At 46.9% G+C, this 23549-nt stretch overlaps 1 protein-coding gene across 6 annotated transcripts in view; it reads right to left on the bottom strand.

The window, feature by feature from the left end:
- Positions 1-12643: 12643 nt before the first annotated feature.
- Positions 12644-23549, bottom strand: part of LOC147007793 (uncharacterized) — a 14469-nt gene continuing 3563 nt past the window's right edge. Inside the window, exons 3-9 of one of the 6 annotated variants that reach the window (XM_085866411.1) lie at positions 23091-23549; positions 22753-22826; positions 22621-22672; positions 22151-22192; positions 21538-21610; positions 18626-18673; positions 12644-13394 (exon numbers count right to left, since the gene is read on the bottom strand). The exon at positions 23091-23549 is cut by the window's right edge and continues 202 nt beyond it. In XM_085866411.1, coding sequence (XP_085722537.1) covers positions 13245-13394; positions 18626-18673; positions 21538-21610; positions 22151-22192; positions 22621-22672; positions 22753-22826; positions 23091-23549 — 898 coding nt within the window. In that variant the 3' untranslated portion in view covers positions 12644-13244. Of the gene's footprint in view, positions 13395-18625; positions 18674-20288; positions 20586-21537; positions 21611-22150; positions 22193-22620; positions 22673-22752; positions 22827-23090 lie in introns of those variants that run through there. The other 5 variants (XM_085866414.1, XM_085866412.1, XM_085866416.1 and 2 more) reach the window with 5 other exon arrangements.

The raw sequence follows: 23549 nt of genomic DNA, 5'->3' as shown, positions 1-23549 counted from the left end.
TGACAGCCTCTCCATGAGGAACAAAAGGGTCACACATATGACGTCATAGGTCACATGGTTTGGCAGCCATGTTGGATTTACCCGAAAACCGATAAAAAATCTTCTCCAGAACAGTTTGACAGATCGAGGGGAAACTTCACACAAATGTTCCCCAAACGTTGGGTGTACAAGTTTGTTAAGGAATAAATGATCGGTCACATGGTTTAGCAGCCATTTTGGATTGAATAAAAAATATTAAATAATGTTTTCTCTGGAACTGCTGAATCAATCGATGTGAAACTTCACAATTATGATCTAGTAGTGATTGGGAATACATTTTGTAAACTTCAACTTCTTCAGACACATATTCTGGCAGCCAGAATTATGAAATTTTTTGATCTGGGTTCTTTAAGATTCATTTTTTTTATTTTTATTTTTTTATTTTTTTGAATGAGGTTCACTTGGCTGTGTTTGGATGTGTTTGAGGGTCGAGGAGAAGCAGCTGAAATGTGAATCCTATCAAGGTTCCTCCTGATTACTTCATCATTGCTTTTACCTTGTTCGGGTTCATTCTCATCACTCCAATGCAGGACTCGGACCTGTTTGGTCTTCCGTTTGATTTGAATTTAATTTATTTTAAACCCATTCTGAATTCAATTAAATAATAATAATAAAATGTCATGGGTCAGGGTCAGGTGTCCCATCAAAGCGGGTCGTCTTGGTACCCGGTACCCATCACTGCCATCAGTTATAAAGTGGAATTTCTAATTATATCTCATATTTGTTATGTAACACACCAGGACACAAACACCACACAAAAATACATCCTGGCAAAGGGTCTGCAATCTCTGATCGCTCTTTCTCTTGTTTGTGACTTGGCGAAAAAATTTTGTTCCAAGTATTTTGGTCTGTAGCATTTGTTTGTCTGTCTGTTGGTCACATAGTGTACAATACATAGTGTGTTGGTTTGGGCACAGTGTACAAGCAATCGTTCTGAATTTCATTGTGTGTGTCGGTGACCGACCAAGGACAGCAACTCTTAATTTTGATGGACATCCGAATCCGGATCTGGATCTGAGAATTTTAAATCTGATTCTTCACGATTGAGAGATGGAGCCAAAAATGATACACACACAAAATGTTAACACGTGATGGATGGATTCACATGGAACTTGGTGAACAGGTTGGGAGTGCCACTGTACGTCTGCTTGGTTCGCAGGAGGTGGTCACATTTGGGTGTTCATGATCTACACGAGTATCTCTTCCTCCTCGATTCCCTCCTTCCTTCTGATACTTTCCCGCGATTTATTTTGCAGTTCCAATTTTTTTTTTTTTTTAATGTATTTCATTATTTTCTTTTTGTCCTTTCCATGTCTGAAGATTTGGTTTGATAAACCCTTCCGCCGTTGCTTTAATCTCCGTGGAATTCTGGGAACATCCAGGTGAGGCCTGTGGAGTTCCTGGCGAAGGTACTCAGCGGAACTTTTGCTCTGACACAACGCCCTGATCACACTACCTGTGCTGAGCAAAAGTACCACCCGAGCAGGTAGTACTAACGTGTTCCAATCTACTGTTACGGTGGCACTTTTGGCTTGGTGCGGGTACTTTCTTCATTCAAACGTGCTCTCCGTGGGTGCTTCGCAGGCTGACACCATTCCCTTCCCACGCCATTCTCACTCATTCATTCATGACCAAAAACGGGGGTGTTGAGCTTGCACAAGCAATGCATTGTAACCTTCCCTTGACTTCCACAGCCTCATCAAAGTTATCTGAGGAGTGTTGATGTTCCCATTTGCAAGTCCCCGCAGTACAGAGCTTTCGCGGCTTCCTTGTGTCCAGGTGAATCTCGTGCAGGTAGTTGCAAAGTCCATAATGGACTGCTCGACTCACTCTTTCCGTCACAAGAAGCTCCGGAGCCCAGGACTATCTCCTGCCTCGGGAGGTATCCGTCGTGCCGGGCCATGCAGTGTGAAAGTGAACCGAGTCGTAGATCGGCCATCCTTCCTGTGTAAGACACGACTTACACTTCGAACACTGTGACTCAACGCTCTGCCAAGAGAAAATCTCCAGCTGTCAATGTTCAGGACCTTGTGCTGCTTTTCATGTTTTCCTGCACGTGATTGGACCTGGACAAAAAAACATGTCTGGAGTGAATGACCCCACTCCTCATCCTCCACTCTGCCCCATCCTTCCTGCGACAAGTTCCTCCAGTTGCTGCTCCCTTCCCGAGGCTTTCCTGACAGTTTTTGTGGGATTTGCTGGATGGCGTTGTCTTGGGAAAGCCGATTCGAAACATCCGCACACAGCAGCTGGCCCCGTCCCCCCACAGCCCCTCAATCCCTGAGTGCAGGGAGTAGGGAAGCCATTGATTTGCTCAATCTCCTTCAGGACATGTCGGGGACACGCACGGCGCTTTGATGTCGTTCATCAAACGTGTCTTCATTCACAAACGTCTCAAACTCGGTTTGCAATCCTTGCGGCTTCTGGCCTACTCTGTACTCTCGCAGTACCAAAAGTGTTGGTATTGCAAGTGGCAGTTGAAACAATATACTTCAAATCCCAGCACTTTACGTATTGAAAGGGGGACACGTCCCCGCACGTTTCCACGGCCTCCCTCATTGGTGAATACCGCATTTAGGGTTTTGTCCGATTCATTCTGATTGGTTCATCGAAAATTTGCTTCCCTTCACTGCCATCTTGAAATGGTTGCGGCGTTCGTTTTGCTGGTTTGCTTTCAGCTTTTTTGTTTGTCTGTTCGCTCTGTGGATCCATACAAGACTGGTAGTGGTTGAGCAGGGTCACCACCGGGACGGTCTGTGTGGGGACAGGGCGAGTTGGTGACCAAGAAACGTATGGGAAGGATTTTAGACTACGGGCCCAGGGTGGGAGGCTTCACTCTCCTCTCTGCTTTAAACCATTGATTGAAGAGTTCAAAACTTGGGGTCGGGGGGGGGGGGATCTAAATAGGCGACCTCATTCTCCACCTGACCCAACAGCTCCAGCCCCTCGATTTTTCCCACCCAGCCCTCCTCACTCTCTCTCTCCTCTATCCCATTGCCCAAAACATTGAGGAATTGGTGGAGGTCAAAGGTTGGAGCAAGCGAGGGGGCTTGTTGCTTGATGGCCCACCTTGCTAAGGCCTGGATTGGCTGCATTGCATGTGTGTTCATTTGTACGCTGGTTGTCCAGGCCATTGTGTGGTGTTGTGAACTTTTCCACATCCCTCAGAAAAACTTTTATCAGATGTACAAACACAATACAAGATCAGTGCGGTGAGACGGAGACTTGGCCATTGGTTGGTTCATCATCCTGAACACATGGACTTGGCTCCGTCTTCCTGTGCTGCTCCACGCATCGCTTCTGGAATCCCTGCAACACCTCCATCAGTAGTATGTACTTTGTGGCTTATTTACTTTTGTTATTTTTTTGGTATAAAATGTCGAGGCTCGTTTGAGGGTGAACACACAGAACATACAACAAGGGGGGGCAGGAGATAAGAGGGCCGGGAGAAGGAAGGACAAAACAGTGGGGAACAGAGACATGAGGAGATCTGTAGAAGGGAGAGGGGTGGGGCGGGGACCATGGGGTAAACAAGATGGACATTACAGGGACTTTCAGGAACGAGAAAGCAGGGAATTTGAACGAGGTGGGCTTGGGGTGAATGAACGGGGGGAGTGAAGATCGTGAGTTTGGATGGGGGAAAATAAGAGGTGGTGGTGAACAGCTGTTTTGAAGACGTGGAGGGAAGAGTGGCATTGAAGAGAGTGAGGGAGTTTGTCCAAGAGGTGGAAAAAAGAGGAATGAAAGAGTGAAGGTGAGCAGGGATTCGTCAAAAGGAAATTCAAAAGCTCCCTCCGTGTCGGCAATCACCACAAATTGTACAAACACTCACAAAAAGTATGGATGAAGTAGTTTGCCCGAGTGTCTCCGTATCTGAAATCATTTATCTGACCACAGTGAACAATTGTGCCAAGTTTCATGTTTGTAGCTCGATGTGAACAATTCGGCCCCCAATATGGGCATATCCATCCGCCGGACTATATCATACGCGATTCCCTTTGGGGGAGGAGCATGTCGAGGCTGGGTGTGGAGGGGGCGTGGCCTACTTTTGTGGGATTAGGATAAACTTCACAGGTATGACAGCCTCTCCATGAGGAACAAAAGGGTCACACATATGACGTCATAGGTCACATGGTTTGGCAGCCATGTTGGATTTACCCGAAAACCGATAAAAAATCTTCTCCAGAACAGTTTGACAGATCGAGGGGAAACTTCACACAAATGTTCCCCAAACGTTGGGAGTACAAGTTTGTTAAGGAATAAATGATCGGTCACATGGTTTAGCAGCCATATTGGATTGAATAAAAAATATTAAATAATGTTTTCTCTGGAACTGCTGAATCAATCGATGTGAAACTTCACAATTATGATCTAGTAGTGATTGGGAATACATTTTGTAAACTTCAACTTCTTCAGACACATGGTCTGGCAGCCAGAATTATGAAATTTTTTGATCTGGGTTCTTTAAGATTCATTTTTTTTATTTTTATTTTTTTATTTTTTTGAATGAGGTTCACTTGGCTGTGTTTGGATGTGTTTGAGGGTCGAGGAGAAGCAGCTGAAATGTGAATCCCATCGAGGTTCCTCCTGATAACTTCATCATTGCTTTTACCTTGTTCAGGTTCATTCTCATCACTCCAATGCAGGACTCGTACCTGTTTGGTCTTTCGTTTGATTTGAATTTAATTTATTTTAGTCCCATTCTGAATTCAATTAAATAATAACAATAAAATGTCATGTGTCAGGGTCAGGTGTCCCATCAAAGCGGGACGTCTTGGTACCCGGTACCCATCACTGCCATCAGTTATAAAGTGGAATTTCTAATTATATCTCATATTAATTATGTAACACACCAGGACACAAACACCACACAAAATACATCCTGGCAAAGGTTTGTAATCTCTGATCGCTCTTTCCCTTATTTGTTACTTGGCGAAAAATCTTTTTGCCAAGTATGTTGGTCTGTTGCGTTTGTTTGTCTGTCTGTTGGTCACATGACACAGTTTGGCCACAGTGTTCAAGCAATCGTTCTCAATTTCTTTGTGTGTGTCGGTGACCGGCCAAGGACAGCAACTCTTAATTTTGATGGAGATCCGGATCCCGATCTGAGAATTTTTAAATCTGATTCTTCAATATTGAGAGATGGAGCCAAAAACGATACACACACACACACAATATGTTAACACGTGATGGATGGATTCATACGGAACTTGGTGAACAGGTTGGGAGTGCCACTGTACGTCCGTTTGGTTCGCAGGAGGTGGTCACATTTGGGTGTTCATGATCTACACGAGTATCTCTTCCTCCTCTCTTCCCCGACCTCCCTCCTTCTGATACTTTGCTGCGATTTATTTTGCAGTTCCAATTTATTTATTTCTTTATTATTAATGTCGTATTTCATTATTTTTTTTTGTCCTTTCCATGTCTGAAGATTTGGTTTGATAAACCATTCCGCCGTTGCTTTAATCTCCGTGGAATTCTGGGAACATCCAGGTGAGGCCTGTGGAGTTCCTGGCGAAGGTACTCAGCGGAGCTTTTGCTCTGACACAACGCCCTGATCACACTACCTGTGCTGAGCAAAAGTACCACCCGAGCAGGTAGTACTAACGTGTTCCAATCTACTGTTACGGTGGCACTTTTGGCTTGGTGCGGGTACTTTCTTCATACAAACCTGCTCTCTGTGGGTGCTTCGCAGGCTGACACCATTCCCTTCCCACGCCATTCTCACTCATTCATTCATGACCAAAAAGGGGGGTGTTGAGCTTGCACAAGCAATGCATTGTAACCTTCCCTTGACTTCCACAGCCTCATCAAAGTTATCTGAGGAGTGTTGATGTTCCCATTTGCAAGTCCCCGCAGTACAGAGCTTTCGCGGCTTCCTTGTGTCCAGGTGAATCTCGTGCAGGTAGTTGCAAAGTCCATAATGGACTGCTCGACTCACTCTTTCCGTCACAAGAAGCTCCGGAGCCCAGGACTATCTCCTGCCTCGGGAGGTATCCGTCGTGCCGGGCCATGCAGTGTGAAAGTGAACCGAGTCATAGATCGGCCATCCTTCCTGTGCACGACACGACTTACACTTCCAACACTGTGACACAACGCTCTGCCAAGAGAAAATCTCCAGATGTCAAGGTTCAGGACCTTGTGCTCCTTTTCATGTTTTCCTGCACGTGGTTGGACCTGGACAAAAAAAGATGTCTGGAGTGAATGACCCCACTCCTCATCCTCCACTCTGCCCCATCCTTCCTGCGACAAGTTCCTCCAGTTGCTGCTCCCTTCCCGAGGCTTTCCTGACAGTTTTGTGGGATTTGCTGGATGGCGGTGTCTTGGGAAAGCCGATTCGAAACATCCGCACACAGCTGCTGGCCCCGTCCCCCCACAGCCCCTCAATCCCTGAGTGCAGGGAGTAGGGAAGCCATTGATTTGCTCAATCTCCTTCAGGACATGTCGGGGACACGCACGGCGCTTTGATGTCGTTCATCAAACGTGTCTTCATTCACAAACGTCTCAAACTCGGTTTGCAAGCCTTGCGGCTTCTGGCCGACTCTGTCCTCTCGCAGTACCAAAAATGTTGGTATTGTCAGTAGCAGTTGAAACAATCTACTTCAAATCCCAGCACTTTACGTATTGTAAGGGGGACACGTCCCCGCACGTTTCCACGGCCTCCCTCATTGGTGAAGACCGGATTTAGGGTTTTGTCCGATTCATTCTGATTGGTTCATCGAAAATTTGCTTCCCTTCACTGCCATCTTGAAATGGTTGAGGCGTTCGTTTTGCTGGTTTGCTTTCAGCTTTTTTGTTTATCTGTTCGCCCTGTGGATCCATACAAGACTGGCAGTTGTTGAGCAGGGTCACCACTGGGACGGTCTGTGTGGGGACAGGGCGAGTTGGTGACCAAGAAACGTATGGGAAGGATTTTAGACTACGGGCCCAGGGTGGGAGGCTTCGCTCTCCTCTCTGCTTCAAACAATTGATTGAAGAGTGCAAAACTTGGGGTCGGGGGGGGGGGGATCTAAATAGGCGACCTCAGTCTCCACCTGACCAACAGCTCCAGCCCCTCGATTTCTCCCACCCAGCCCTCCTCACTCTCTTTCCTCTATCCCATTGCCCAAAGCATTGAGGAATTGGTGGAGGTCAAACGTTGGAGCAAGCGAGGGGGCTTGTTGCTTGATGGCCCACCCTGCTAAGACCTGGATTGGCTGCATTACATATGTGTTCATTTGTGCTGCAGTTGTCCAGGCCTTTGTGTGGTGTTGTGAACTTTCCCACATCTCTCAGAAAAAAAACTTTTTATCAGATGTATTAACACGATACAAGATCAGTGCGGTGAGACGGAGACTTGTGCATTGGTTGGTTCATCATCCTGAAGCATTGCACTTGTCTCTGTCTTCCTGTGCTGCTCCACGCATCGCTTCTGGAATCCCCGCAACACCTCCATCACTGGTATGTACTTTGTGGCTTATTTACTTTTGTTATTTTTTTGGGTATAAAATGTCGAGGCTCGTCTGAGGACGAACACACAGAACGTACAACAAGGGGGGCAGGAGACAAGAGGGCCGGGAGAAGGAAGGACACAACAGTGGGGAACAGAGACATGAGGAGATCTGTAGAAGGGAGAGGGATGGGGCGGGGACCATGGGGTAAACAAGATGGACATTACAGGGACTTTCAGGAAGGAGAAAGCAGGGAATTTGAAGGAGGTGGGTTTGGAGTGAATGAACGGGGGGAGTGAAGATCGTGAGTTTGGATGGGGGAAAATAAGAGGTGGTGGTGAACAGCTGTTTTGAAGACCTGGAGGGAAGAGTGGGATTGAAGAGAGTGAAGGAGTTTGTCCAAGAGGTGGAAAAACGAGGAATGAAAGAGTGAAGGTGAGCAGGGATTCGTCAAAAGGAAAGTCGAAAGCTCCCTCCGTGTCGGCAATCACCACAAATTGTACAAACACTCACAAAAGGTATGGATGAAGTAGTTTGCCCGAGTGTCTCCGTCTCTGAAATCATTTATCTGACCACAGTGAACAATTGTGCCAAGTTTCATGTTTGTAGCTCGATGTGAACAATTCGGCCCCCAATATGGGCATATCCATCCGCCGGACTATATCATACGCGATTCCCTTTGGGGGAGGAGCATGTCGAGGCTGGGTGTGGAGGGGGCGTGGCCTACTTTTGTTGGGTGTGGAGGGGGCGTGGCCTACTTTTGTGGGATTAGGATAAACTTCACAGGTATGACAGCCTCTCCATGAGGAACAAAAGGGTCACACATATGACGTCATAGGTCACATGGTTTGGCAGCCATGTTGGATTTACCCGAAAACCGATAAAAAAATCTTCTCCAGAACAGTTTGACAGATCGAGGGGAAACTTCACACAAATGTTCCCCAAACCTTGGGAGTACAAGTTTGTTAAGGAATAAATGATCGGTCACATGGTTTAGCAGCCATATTGGATTGAATAAAAAATATTAAATAATGTTTTCTCTGGAACTGCTGAATCAATCGATGTGAAACTTCACAATTATGATCGAGTAGTGATTGGGAATACATTTTGTAAACTTCAACTTCTTCAGACACATGGTCTGGCAGCCAGAATTATTTAATTTTTTGATCTGGGTTCTTTAAGATTCATTTTTTTTATTTTTATTTTTTTATTTTTTTGAATGAGGTTCACTTGGCTGTGCTTGGATGTGTTTGAGGGTCGAGGAGAAGCAGCTGAAATGTGAATCCTTTCGAGGATCCTCCTGATAACTTCATCATTGCTTTTACCTTGTTCGTGTTCATTCTCATCACTCCAATGCAAGACTCGTACCTGTTTGGTCTTTCGTTTGATTTGAATTCAATTAATTTTAATCCCATTCTGAATTCAATTAAATGATAACAATAAAATGTCATGGGTCAGGGTCAGGTATCCCATCAAAGCGGGACGTCTTGGTACCCGGTACCCATCACTGCCATCAGTTATAAAGTGGAATTTCTGATTATATCTCATTAATTATGCAACACACCAGGACACAAACACCACACAAAATACATCCTGGCAAAGGTTTGTAATCTCTGATCGCTCTTTCCCTTATTTGTTACTTGGCGAAAATTTTTTTTGCCAAGTATGTTGGTCTGTTGCGTTTGTTTGTCTGTCTGTTGGTCACATGACACAGTTTGGCCACAGTGTTCAAGCAATCGTTCTGAATTTCTTTGTGTGTGTCGGTGACTGGCCAAGGACAGCAACTCTTAATTTTGATGGAGATCCGAATCCCGATCTGAGAATTTTTAAAACTGATTCTTCAATATTGAGAGATGGAGCCAAAAACGATACACACACACACAATATGTTAACACGTGATGGATGGATTCACACGGAACTTGGTGGACAGGTTGGGAGTGCCACTGTACGTCTGCTTGGTTCGCAGGAGGTGGTCACATTTGGGTGTTCATGATCTACACGAGTATCTCTTCCTCCTCTCTTCCCCTACATTCCTCCTGATACTTTGCTGCGATTTATTTTGCAGTTCCAATTTATTTATTTCTTTATTATTAATGTTGTATTTCATTATTTTTTTTTGTCCTTTCCATGTCTGAAGATTTGGTTTGATAAACCCTTCCGCCGTTGCTTTAATCTCCGTGGAATTCTGGGAACATCCAGGTGAGGCCTGTGGAGTTCCTGGCGAAGGTACTCAGCGGAACTTTTGCTCTGACACAACGCCCTGATCACCCTACCTGTGTTGAGCAAAAGTACCACCCGAGCAGGTAGTACTAACGTGTTCCAATCTACTGTTACGGTGGCACTTTTGGCTTTGTGCGGGTACTTTCTTCATTCAAACCTGCTCTCCGTGGGTGCTTCGCAGGCTGACACCATTCCCTTCCCACGCCATTCTCACTCATTCATTCATGACCAAAAAGGGGGGTGTTGAGCTTGCACAAGCAATACATTGTAACCTTCCCTTGACTTCCACAGCCTCATCAAAGTTATCCAAGGAGTGTTGATGTTCCCATTTGCAAGTCCCCGTGGTGCAGAGCTTTCCCTCTGAAGTCCAGGTGAATCTCATGCAGGTAGTTGCAAAGTCCAGAATCGACTGCTCGACTCACTCCCTCCTTCACAAGAAGCTACTGAGCCCAGGACTATCTCCTGCCTCGGAAGGTATCCGTCGTGCCGGGCCATGCAGTGTGAAAGTGAACCTCGTGATAGATCGGCCATCGTTCCAACGCGCGACACGACTTACACTTCCAACCCTGTGACTCAACGCTCTCCCAAGAGAAAATCTCCAGATGTCAAGGTTCAGGATCTTGTGCTGCTTTTCATGTTTTCCTGCACGTGGTTGGACCTGGACAAAAAAAGATGTCTGGAGTGAATGACCCCACTCCTCATCCTCCACTCTGTCCCATCCTTCCTGCGACAAGTTCCTCCAGTTGCTGCTCCCTTCCCGAGGCTTTCCTGACAGTTTTTGTGGGATTTGCTGGATGGCGGTGTCTTGGGAAAGCCGATTCGAAACATCCGCACACAGCAGCTGGCCCCGTCCCCCCACAGCCCCTCAATCCCTGAGTGCAGGGAGTAGGGAAGCCATTGATTTGCTCAATCTCCTTCAGGACATGTCGGGGACACGCACGGCGCTTTGATGTCGTTCATCAAACGTGTCTTCATTCACAAACGTCTCAAACTCGGTTTGCAAGCCTTGCGGCTTCTGGCCGACTCTGTACTCTCGCAGTACCAAAAGTGCTGATATAGCAACTTGCAGTTGAAACAATCTACTTCAATACCAGCACTTTACGCATTGTGAGGGGGACACGTCCCCGCACGTTTCCACGGCCTCCCTCATTGGTGAATACCGGATTTAGGGTTTTGTCCGATTCATTCTGATTGGTTCATAGAAAATTTGCTTCCCTTCACTGCCATCTTGAAATGGTTGAGGCGTTCGTTTTGCTGGTTTGCTTTCAGCTTTTTTGTTTATCTGTTTGCTCTGTGGATCCATACAAGACTGGTAGTGGTTGAGCAGGGTCACCACTGGGACAGTCTGTGTGGGGACAATGCGAGTTGGTGACCAAGAAACGTTTGGGAAGGATTTTAGACTATGGGCCCAGGGTGGGAGGCTTCACTCTCCTCTCTGCTGCAAACAATTGATTGAAGAGTGCAAAACTTGGGGTCGGGGGTAGGGGATCTAAATAGGTGACCTCAGTCTCCACCTGACCAACAGCTCCAGCCCCTCGGTTTCTCCAACCCAGCCCTCCTCACTCTCTCTCCTCTATCCCATTGCCCAAATCATTGAGGAATTGGTGGAGGTCAAACGTTGGAGCAAGCGAGGGGGCTTGTTGCTTGATGGCCCACCCTGCTAAGGCCTGGATTGGCTGCATTGCATGTGTGTTCATTTGTGCGGTAGTTGTCAAGGCCTTTGTGTGGTGTTGTGAACTTTCCCATATCTCTCAGAAAAACTTTTATCAGATGTATTAACACGATACAAGATCAGTGCGGTGAGATGGAGACTTCTGCATTGGTTGGTTCATCATCCTGAAGCATTGCACTTGTCTCTGTCTTCCTGTGCTGCTCCACGCATCGCTTCTGGAATCCTCGCAACACCTCCATCAGTGGTATGTACTTTGTGGCTTATTTACTTCTTTTTTTGGTATAAAATGTCGAGGCTCGTCTGAGGACGAACACACAGAACGTACAACAAGGGGGGCAGGAGACAAGAGGGCCGGGAGAAGGAAGGACAAAACAGTGGGGAACAGCGACATAAGGAGATCTGTAGAAGGGAGAGGGATGGGGCGAGGAACATGGGGTAAACAAGATGGACATTACAGGGACTTTCAGGAAGGAGGAAGCAAGGAATTTGAAGGAGGTGGGTTTGGAGTGGATTAACGGGGGTAGAAAAGATCGAGGATTTGGATAGGGGACGACAATAGGTGCTAGTGAACAGCTGTTTTGAAGACCTTTTGGGAAGAATGGGATTGAACAGAGTGAGGAAGTTTATTCCAAAGGCGGGAAAAAAAGAGGAATGAAAGAGTGAATGTGAGCAGTTGGATTTGCTTTCCATGAGGCGAAGGCAAGTTGTTTCAGGAAAACTGCCTCACCACAAGCTTCAGTGTACAATGGGCAGGAGGAAGGGGAGGACAACTGAAGACGAGATGGGATAAATCTGTGTATGAGAGAGAGGGAGAGAGAGAGAGAGGGAGAGAGAGAGAGAGAGAGAGAGAGAGAGAGAGAGAGAGAGAGAGAGAGAGAGAGAGAGAGAGAGAGAGAGAGAGAGAGAGAGAGAGAGAGAGAGAGAGAGAGAGAGCAAGTTTCTTTGAAAGAATTCCCAGGATGAGTTGATGCCGGAGAGAGAGTAGAAAAGGGAGTCCAGTGTCGAAGTTTGATGGCTGCTTCAAGTCCCTTCCTGTCGGCCTGAGTGAAATGGCAGACTCGAAATGCCAGTTTCTCAACTTCGGTTTACATTTACTTTCTTTCATTCGAAATCTCTCCATTTATCCTTCAATATGCTCATCACTCGAGCTCCACCTGCCCCCCCTCCCCCCCAAATCCTCTGCCCAGACACACATGCAGGTGTGTTCGTCGACATGATGTCCCGTCATGTCTGGGTGCCTGAACTCAACCGACGTAAGGACAAACAAAAGGAAATGCAGAACTCCAAAAATCCATTTTATTCCAAATCACAGGAAAATGTTACAAACGGAGCAAAGACAATGGATTGTAGAAACCTTCAATCTGAACATACTGTCATTGGACTCATTAAAACCCAAAGCGGTTACGAACAACAACCATAACAAGCATTTCGTGCTGGAGAGAGGAACAGAGGACTTCGAACGGTAAACTTGTTTGCAAACATCCTGCCAGTGAGTGAAATGTGCCTGAAGATGAAGAAAAACTTGTTCCAGAAAAAACCTCGGACACGTGAGACAATGTCGGACACGTACAAACTTGCTCGAATAACAATTAAATCCATGAAAGAGTCTTTACAAACATACTAAACCCCGGTGAGCAACGACAGCTGAATAAATTAACTCATCGACACAGAATATGTCACCCCTGTGCTGAGAGTCCAAGCATTTCCTCCTTTAAAACAACAGGTTGGATGAATATTCCATAGGGGATTGCAAAAAGGAGATTACACCGAGTCCACTAAAGGATGACAAAAACAAATAATCCGATTTAAAGGGTTCTGAACACTTGAAGGTCAGAAGGAAGTGAAGCACCACGGGTACCCTCGTGAGAAAAGTGGCGGCAAAGTTAGAACTTCTTCGGGTTCTGCAGAAGATGCCAGCGGCTTTGCACCTTGGCCCATAATCGAGACTTTTGGCGACATGAAAGTTTCCTCCACTCGTTCATCTCCACCTGGCGATCCTCCACGGAGAGGTAATCCTGAGGCTCGCACGAGCTCTGCGAGGAGGAAGAACGCAACATATCATTTCATAAGCTGTACAAAGGAAAACGAGAGCGAGGTCGGTGACGCGGCGTCGCAAATCCCCACTCTTACCACTGAAAGAAAAGTTGAAAGATGGCAAAAGTTCTACCAGGATTGACCCAATATAAAATTCCATTAAAAAATAATTATTTCGTTTTGCCCCTTGTGACCCCTTGGGGGCATGAACCGGGGGTCAAATCCAAAAAAGGTTAAATTTTTCATGCCTCTCCCGATGTTGATTGCGTGTACAAAGTTTCATTTAAGAATGTTTTAAAATGTGCCCGTCATTGTGCATTTTTTTGTTATTTGACCTTTTGACCCCGCCCCCTGGGGCCAAAATTATACCTGTCCCGCACCTTCTTGCCACGTGGTGATCATAACTCCCAAGTTTTGGTGAATTTCTGCACAATCGTTTAGGAGGAGATGGCAGGACAGACGGACAGACGGAGCCGAAAACAATATCCCCCGTTTTTTTTCGAAGAACATGGGGATAACTCGTCCTTACAAGGACAGGACTCAGTCTTAATTATCTCAACTGAACGTTTGTAGGTTTGCTCAGCGTCGGGAGAAGGAAGGTGAAGCGACGTTTCAAGCGTGAGCCCCTCTCTTCTTTTCGTTTCTTTTTTGGTACTCATCGTCGATGCTCGTGGAAGACAAAAGAGAGAATTTTTGGTTGCATCGAGGGAGCCATGTTGTCGAGATTTTTGAAAAAAAAATTGGAAACGATGTCGAGGCTCGTATAAGAGGAAACACACATAACGTGTCACAAAGGGAGCAAGAGACAAGAGTGATACGGGAGAGGGAAGCACGAAACAGTGGGGAACAGAGACATTCGGACATCTGTGGAAGGGAGAGGGATGGGGCGAGGAACACGGGGAATACAAGATGGTCTTCCTGAAAGTCTACAGGGACTTTCAGAAAGGGAAGCAGGGAATTTGAAGGAGGTGGATTAACGGATGCAGAAAAGATCAAGATTTTGGATGGGGAAAGATATAAGATAGTGGTGAACTGTTTTGAAGACCTGGCGGGAAGAGTGGGATTGAAGAGTATGTGGGAGTTTGTTCCAAAGGCGGGAAAAAGAGGAATGAAAGAGTGAAGGTGAGCAGCGATTCCACATGGTAGTTTCCATTCGTAGTTTCATCAGAAGAGAGTTGCTCGTGGACCTTGAGCGCCCTACGGAAATATGGGGGGCACAGATCACAAACAGGGCATGGGGGGGGGGCAGGCCGGAGAGTAGACGGTAGAAGACAGAAAGACAACTGACCTGCTTGCGGTGAAAGAGTGAGAGACCAAAAGACTCAGCTTCATCGTGGGAGACACCAACGTTTCCAAAAGCCTTGGTTTCCACAGCGTGAAGTCGAGAAAGGTGAGAGGTGGGAGTACCAGCCCAGAGGGGAGAGCAGGACTCCACCAGGCTGCGGACGAAAGCTTTGTTTGTGGTCAGGAGCTCAGGTGGGAAGAGGAAGGACTTTGCACGACGGAGGATTCCCAGTGGGCGACTGGCTTTTGAGGCCAGGTTGGAAATGTGGATTTTCCAGGAAAGATCATGGCAGATGGTGAGAGCCGGAAGCTTGACTGGAAGGACTTCCTGAAGAGGATTGTTGAGAAAGTAGATGGGGATTTTTTTTTTCCAGATGGTCCTTTCGGAGAGACATAGAGTGTGAGATTTGTCCGGATTGAAAGACATGTTCCACGTGTTGGACCAGTTTGTGATTTTATCCAGATCTGCAGAGAGTGAAGAGACTGCTGCTTTCTGATGTAAGGGCTGACATGGTGCGACAGAGGGTGGAGTCATCAGCAAAGAGATAAAGAGGATTTTCCAGAGAGTCGGAGAGATCATTGATGAAAACCAGAAAAAGAACAGGGCCCAGGATGCTACCTTGAGGAACTCCAGCCTGGACAGGGCCATTTAGGGCCACACGGTGACTGCGACTGGAGAGGAAGTCTGTGAGCCATCAGTGGAGATTGCCTTGGATACCACAGGATTGCTCTCATAACAGCCAGAGATAAGTCTACTTTGACAAGGACGTGGTCAGAAGAACCGATTGGAATGGAGGAAGAAGAGCAGATATTTTCAAGGAAATTTGTCAAAATCAGATCCAGAAGAGATTGGTTGAGATCCGGGTCGGGAAGTTGACCGATTGAGTCAGTCCCAATGAGTCGCAAAATTCCTTTGCTGAAGTACCATGACAGGTGAGAGAGGTACCCACACCCGGTCAACTGGCATGATGACAATTGAAGTCACCACATATGAGGAAGAGAGAATTGGGATGAGAGGATAGAAGTTGGTCCAAGTTTTCGGCGATGACATGCAAATGGAGTCGTCACTGATTGGTGGACGGTACAACACACATGTAAACATGAGGTGGGAGTGGAGGGGAAGCCGTAGCCAGAGGTATTCCTGGGGGTGTGGGGGAGTGAGAGCAGTGCATGGAGAGTGAGGAATAGTCCTTGTTGAAGAGAGCAACTCCTCCACCAGGACGAGGCTCTTGTCTGTCATACTGGAGGAGGGAGTAACCGGGGAGAGATACTTGGGAGTCAGAGACGTCTTGAAGGAGGAAAGTTTCTGTTCGGCAGATTATGCCTGGTTTGTCAGTGGCAACCTGTATGGAGACATCCATCAGGTTAGAGTGAAGGCCCCGGATGTTTGAGGTCCACTCTGTTTAGGAAGAGGGAGGGGAGGAGGCTTTGTGTGCAGGGGAGGGTAGGACGACGGATTAGGGGGAAAGATAGGTTGGGTGAGTTGTTGTTGACAGTGTGTGGGAGATTGCAGAAGAGTTAAGCGAGAGGACCAGATGAGGAGAAGAGGCTCGGTGGAGATGGGACGCGCCAGAGTGGAGAGTAAGAAGAGGGGGGGCAGAAGGAAGTTGAAGATTGGAGGAGGTGGAGGAATGCGTTGGAAGAGATAGGGCAGGGGAAGGAGGCAGCTTTGTTGATGTGAGGGGGGGGGGTGTAAATTTGAGAAGCGGGAGAGTTGAGGGAGAAGGGTGAGGGGGGAGTTTTTAAGAAATGACTCCGTGAGAGTAGACCGTTAATTAGTCTGTGAGAAGAGATCGGTCATTAGTCCGTGACAGAAGAAGTCCGTGAAGAAATCGTCTGGCCTGTTCCAACTCAAGGCATGGTTGACCAGGCCAAAAAAACATGGCGGCTTCAGACCCCAGCGGGGTTACTTAGGATACGCCTTAAGACCCCAGTGGGAGTGGTGACCGAGGATGCGCCTGATGAAGGATATAATTAAACAAGACCGTTAATTACCTTCAAAGGAGGTGTTTTAATTAACCCAAACACCAAATTTTTCACTCTTCCACTTCCTTGAAGTTTTCTCGGAATGCGTGCAAAGTTTCAGGCTGTTTGGTTTTCATGATTTTGGAGTTGCGGAGGAGACACGCTGACATTTATTCGTACAGATTTGGTGATAAGTTGGTCGATGACGTCCTCCTGGTGGTGGTTGTGGTGATGATGAGGTCGGAGCCTCTCTACCACTTCAAAGAAGGGTTCTCATGCCCGGAATGTTGCTTCACCTTCTCCACCTCACGGCTGTTAGAAAAACCTCTCAACATTGGGTTCATCAAGTTCGTCGTCATGACGAGTCCAAAGGGCCATCATGGTGGAAGATTGCCGTTTGAACCCGAGAAAGCGGTTCAAACTTTAAAAATCCTGTTCGTGTCGGCACGAAGAACCAGCACGAACCATAATCAAACCGCACCTTGAAGTTTGAAAAGAACTCTCGGTCGCCCCCGGCCAGGATGTAAACTTCAGGGTAGTGGAGATGAGGGTACGTGTTGATGTTGCGGTCGAGCTCTCGCACGAAGCGACACCTGCGGACGGAGCGATAGGGGGACTGACTCGACAATCGGGAGTGCAGGAAATTCAACAAGACGTGCCGGGCTGGTTTAACATTCCATTTCCATTCCCAAATCCACGGAATTGCGACCCGTGCAGTTCTGACAACGAGTGATGTTACATTTTGGGGCCACGGTTGACGGAGAAGTCGCAGTTGAAGATAAGGATGAGACGTGAGGAGGAGGAGGAGGAGGAGGAGGAGGAGGGCAAGTGAAGTCGCTGTAACATTCATCGTGAGACCCTTAGTCCTCCTGTCGAGTTTGGTTGAGATTGGACAACAAATGACCGAATGTATCGCGGTCAGACAGAGAGAAACCAAATTAGGTAGTTTGGTGTGATTGACCCTCAATAGGTATCCTTCATCCCGCAGTAACATCCGGTTACCACGCTGTCCTTCTTCTTCAACGTCCTGGAAACGCATTTGGTGACACAGATGCGAGTCTTGAGTCGCTGTATTGACCCCCGTCCCAGACATCATATCACTTATGCACAATGCATAGCAAACAAAACAACCGAAACAAGATACCCATGAGGTACCAAGATACTGATGAGGTACTGGCAAATTAATGAGGTCCCAAGATACTGATGAGGTACCATGATACTGATGAGGTACTGGCAAATTAATGAGGTCCCAAGATACTGATGAGGTACCATGATACTGATGAGGTACTGGCAAATTAATGAGGTCCCAAGATACTGATGAGGTCCCAAGATACTGATGAAGTACCAGCATGCTAATGAGGTTCCAAGATACTGATGACATACCAAGATACTGATGAGGTATAATGATGAGGTACCGTGATACTGATGAAGTACCGGCATACTATTGTTGTACAAAGATGCCGATGAGGTACCAGCATACTGATGAGGTACCAAGAAACTGATGAGGTATGATAATGATGAGGCACCATGATACTGATGAAGTACCGGCATCCCATTGATGTACAAAGATGAGGTATCATGAACTCATCAGTATGCCGGTACCTCATCAGAATGCTGGTACCCAGTCAGTATCTTTGTGCATCAATTGTATGCCGCGATGACTTCATCAGTATCATGGTACCTCATCAGTATCATGGTACCTGATCAGTATCATGGTACCTCATCATTATCATGATACCTCATCAGTTTCTTGGTACCTCATCAGCATCTTTGTACATCAATAGTATGCCAGTACTTCATCAGTATCATGGTGCCTCATCATTATCATGATACCTCATCAGTATCTTGGTACCTCATCAGTATGCTGGTACCTCATCGGTATCTTTGTACATCAATAGCATCAGGACCGCCGTGCGATGACACCCAAACATTCGTTCAGAATTCCCTTACGGTTATAATCCCCATCGGCACTTTCGCTTACATTCTCTTTATTATCTGCTGGTGACGGGTGTGATGTCTTCGGGGTTCTCTGAAAAAAAAACCAAACATCAGATGATTAGAGTTGTGATTTTGGTGAAACAAACCTTCACAGCAGTCTCCACAACACCTGACACCATGAACATGTGACAGGTCTCCACAACACCTGACACCATGAACGTGTGACAGGTCTCAACAACACCTGACACCATGAACGTGTGACAGGTCTCAACAACACCTGACACCATGAACATGTGACAGGTCTCAACAACACCTGACACCATGAACGTGTGACAGGTCTCAACAACACCTGACACCATGAACGTGTGACAGGTCTCAACAACACCTGACACCATGAACGTGTGACAGGTCTCCACAACACCTGACACCATGAACGTGTGACAGGTCTCAACAACACCTGACACCATGAACGTGTGACAGGTCTCAACAACACCTGACACCATGAACATGTGACAGGTCTCAACAACACCTGACACCATGAACGTGTGACAGGTCTCAACAACACCTGACACCATGAACGTGTGACAGGTCTCAACAACACCTGACACCATGAACGTGTGACAGGTCTCAACAACACCTGACACCATGAACGTGTGACAGGTCTCAACAACACCTGACACCATGAACCTGTGACGGGTCTCAACAACACCTGACACCATGAACGTGTGACAGGTCTCAACAACACTTGACATCATGAACGTGTGACAGGTCTCAACAACACCTGACACCATGAACGTGTGACAGGTCTCAACAACACCTGACACCATGAACGTGTGACGGGTCTCAACAACACCTGACACCATGAACGTGTGACGGGTCTCAACAACACCTGACACCATGAACGTGTGACAGGTCTCAACAACACCTGACACCATGAACATGTGACGGGTCTCAACAACACCTGACACCATGAACGTGTGACGGGTCTCAACAACACCTGACACCATGAACGTGTGACAGGTCTCAACAACACCTGACACCATGAACGTGTGACGGGTCTCAACAACACCTGACACCATGAACGTGTGACAGGTCTCAACAACACCTGACACCATGAACGTGTGACGGGTCTCAACAACACCTGACACCATGAACGTGTGACAGGTCTCAACAACACCTGACACCATGAACGTGTGACATGTACATTGTACATCCCCTCCCCTCTTCCTGCCCTCACTCCCTGCTTACTTCCCCATCCTCTGCGACATCAAGTACTTGAGAGGAGACATACTCGGAGACTTAAAGTCTGGGATCTTTATTGTTTTTCCATAAAATTATTTGAACTGAACTTCACTAAAGTGGGAAACTGGGAATGTTGTTGTCGGCGGATGCTTATTGGAATGGGATTCGATTCTGAATTCAGCCCGTTGGTTACATCATCACTGAGATGTGGCTGTGTCGCTGATGCAGCTCCTCTGTACCATTCGCGAAGGAATTTGTGATTCGTTCAGGCCGCCGGTGATAGCTCGCCTACTCTCCATGAAAGACAGTGTGGGATCTTTAAGTTTTATTCCATGTTTGTACACAAAGTCACGGCTCATGGAAGAGCTAGAAAACTGAATGGATTGGGACACAACAGAACAAAAGAAAGAGGAAGGGGGGGGACGACACCAACACCAGGGTTGAAGGACAAAATAGGGGGAGACTTGAACAAATAAGGAATACGAGGAGGAACGGGGGGAGGGGGTAGGGGAGGACGCAAGGGGTGGACAATATGGATACATAAGGAAACTCAGGAAGTAAAAACGGGAAGGTTGGAAGGCAGTGAGCTTGAGGGTGGGACGGAAGTTAAACGGGGGTAGAAAAGATCATGGCTTCGGATTTGATATGGTGATGAACCTTTCTGGAAATTAAGTTCCTCCACCATTTTCACGAACTGATTCCAGCAGTCGGGACACGGCTAAGGACCATTTGATGGACTGTGCACACACTGATGAATCACCCTGCATGCAAACACGAGGATCACAGTTTATAACTGGGTCTGGATTCGAACCCAGGCGAGACAGGTCAGGGGAGAGTGGACACACCTATGGGCTTGTCCTGCCATCCAGGAAAACGGCATGAAACTATTTAATGCTATGGCATTAAACCCCAGGAAGAAATGGAAATCATATGGCATTAAACCCCAGGAAGAAGTCGGAATTATGTGTGATTAAACCCCAGAAAGAAATGGGAATCATATGGCATTAAACTCCAGTAAGAAATGGCAATGCTATGGGATTAAACCCCAGGAAGAAATGGGAATCATGGGATTAAACCCCAGGAAAAAATGGAAATCATGTGGCATTAAACCCCAGGAAGAAGTAGGAATCATGTGGGATTAAACCCCAGGAATAAACAGGAAACATGGGATTAAACACCAGGAAGAAATGGGAATCATGTGCGATTAGACCCCAGGAAGAAATGGGAATCATGGGATTAAACCCCAGTAAGAAATGGGAATCATGTGGAATTAAACCCCAGTAAGAAATGAAAATGATATGGCATTAACCCCCAGTAAGAAATGGGAATGATATGGCATTAACCCCCAGTTAGAAATGGGAATCATATGGCATTAAACTCCAGTAAGAAATGGAAATCATGTGGGATTAAACCCAAGGAAGAAATGGGAATCATGTGAGATTAAACCCCAGGAAGAAATGGGAGTCTTGGGATTAAATCCCAGGAAAAAATGGAAATCATTTGGCATTAAACCCCAGGAAGAAGTAGGAATCATGTGGGATTAAACCCCAGGAATAAATAGGAATCATGGCATTAAACCCCAGGAAGAAATGGAAATCATATGGCATTAAACTCCAGTAAGAAATGGCAATGCTGTGGGATTAAACCCCAGGCAGATATGGGATTAATACGGAATGGAAATCGATGAATCCCGCTCGATGACAAAACACGAACCTGGATTGAGCGAGAGTAATGAACCGGTGGGCAAAAGCCCGGCCTTGTCTTCCATGGGATTTTAAACTGAACCCTGAAAATAAAAATGGAGAGAACACGTGAAAACACGTGAGATGATTAAAACCTGTTTGTTTCATGCAGTACATTAAATAAATAACCATTGGGGGGCAAGGGGGTTGAAGGGACAGTTGTCATGAGAACATCTACAACACAATAAAACACTGGGATAAGAAAAACAAGATGACAAAAAAAATGTAATTGTGGAGCAAAGGTTCCCAACCTGTGGTTCACAGACCACAAGTCCTCGAGTAATCCTGACCCAGATCTACATGACCCCCTTGACTCAATCTAAGTACAGTTTCGGGGTGAAGTACAAGATATCAGGGAAGAACATCTGCAAAGCCTCAAAGGACAAACAACTACGCGACTACTTTCCTGTCTCAGCACCTCCTCTTCCTCTTCTTGCTGTGTTTCATTCAACTTGTGTGCAGCTTGTTCACCCCCATGTGTCCTTTGCTGTTGATGTTTCCCTCCCAATCCAACTTGTTCCCTTCCATCCTGCTCTCACTCTTCCATGAGCCTCGACCATTGTCACAAAAACAGCACTGAGCACCTGCGTGTCCTAATGATCCTCGATCCTGGAGTTCCGCGAAACCTTTGGAGGTTGGGAATGGGTCAGAGCACACAGTGAGCTCGGGAACCACCGGGACTGTAGTCTGTCGAACATCGGTTAGTTTAACCGACAATATTTAAACCTGGGGTTACCATGGCAACAAGACAACAATGTAAAGATTGAAGGGAATCAAGCGAGTTCACCGCCTGCGCATGATGATGTTAAAGATACAGATGGAGAGGAAAGATGACCCTGTGCGACCCACACGTGATTTCATTGTTCACGTGTTACTGTCAATTGACCAATGGGGTAACGAGGAGGGAGAGGGGGAGGGGTCAAAATAAATAAATAATAGCACGTAAATGATCAGTCGTAACAAAATGCACTGAAGATGGTGTCTGTTGTCTCCGCTGTGTCCCAAAAGCGGACTGTCTGAGTATCCATAAAAATGTACCTGGGAGAACCCTCACCTCTTTTCTACCTTCTGAGCACCGAGAGAGCACGGCGGATCCAAGCACGTTCCTAGGAGGAGAAGGTAAAGGTGAGAACGACTCGAATTTGGACGGAGACAAAAAGAATGCGAGTCTGGGTGCAAGTACCACCTTGATCGGAGCAATCAGAGCGGACGGATGCATTGTGGGTAAGGAAGGTTGTTGAGGAGTCTGTCTTCGGAGCCCTAGGAAATAAATGCATAGATGTTTTTCTCACAATCAACTCGTACTGCCGATAATCACAACCACTCGGTTCGAAAAGCTTTTGATGATACTGTCCTCACTACCCATCTACATATTATGTACGCAACGAAGGCAAGATATTTGACCTTCCAAACGTCTTCCCAATATTCCTCCTCCCTCCCAGAACACCGCTGTGACCTTCTTCCCATTTTCATCCATCATCCATTCTCCCCTGATATCATAACCCCCCTCGACATGCTCATTACCCTCCGGAGGCAAGGCTGCTCAAGCTCGGGGTGAGTGACAAAAGAGAGGAAGTCCCTGCTTCCAGGGAGGATGAGGTGCCTGGGTTAAAGGACGAGCACAATGACGGCTCAGGGAGCTCAAGCACAGGTCCTGCTGAGTCATCTCTGAGGGACACTTCCTCCACTCCGTCCTCCAGGCTGCTCAAGCTCGGGGTGAGCGACAAAAGTGGGGAAGTCCCTGCTTCCAAGGACGATGAGGTGCCTGGGTTAAAGGACGAGCACAATGACGGCTCGGGGAGCTCAAGCACAGGTCCTGCTGAGTCGTCTCTGAGGGACACTTCCTCCACTCCGTCCTCCAGGCTGATCGAGCTCGGGGTGAGCGACAAAAGAGGGGAAGCTTCCAGGGACGATGAGGTGACTGGGTTAAAGGACGAGCACAATGACGGCTCGGAGAGCTCAAGCACAGGTCCCGCTGAGTCG

This window comes from Eptatretus burgeri, chromosome 25, assembly GCF_056783735.1.
Source record: "Eptatretus burgeri isolate ZD-2024b chromosome 25, Ebu_testis_v1, whole genome shotgun sequence".
In the NCBI taxonomy this organism is placed as follows: Eukaryota; Metazoa; Chordata; class Myxini; order Myxiniformes; family Myxinidae; genus Eptatretus; species Eptatretus burgeri.
The sequence above is the reverse complement of the archived record's forward strand: the minus strand, read 5'-3'. Positions and strand labels throughout refer to the sequence as shown.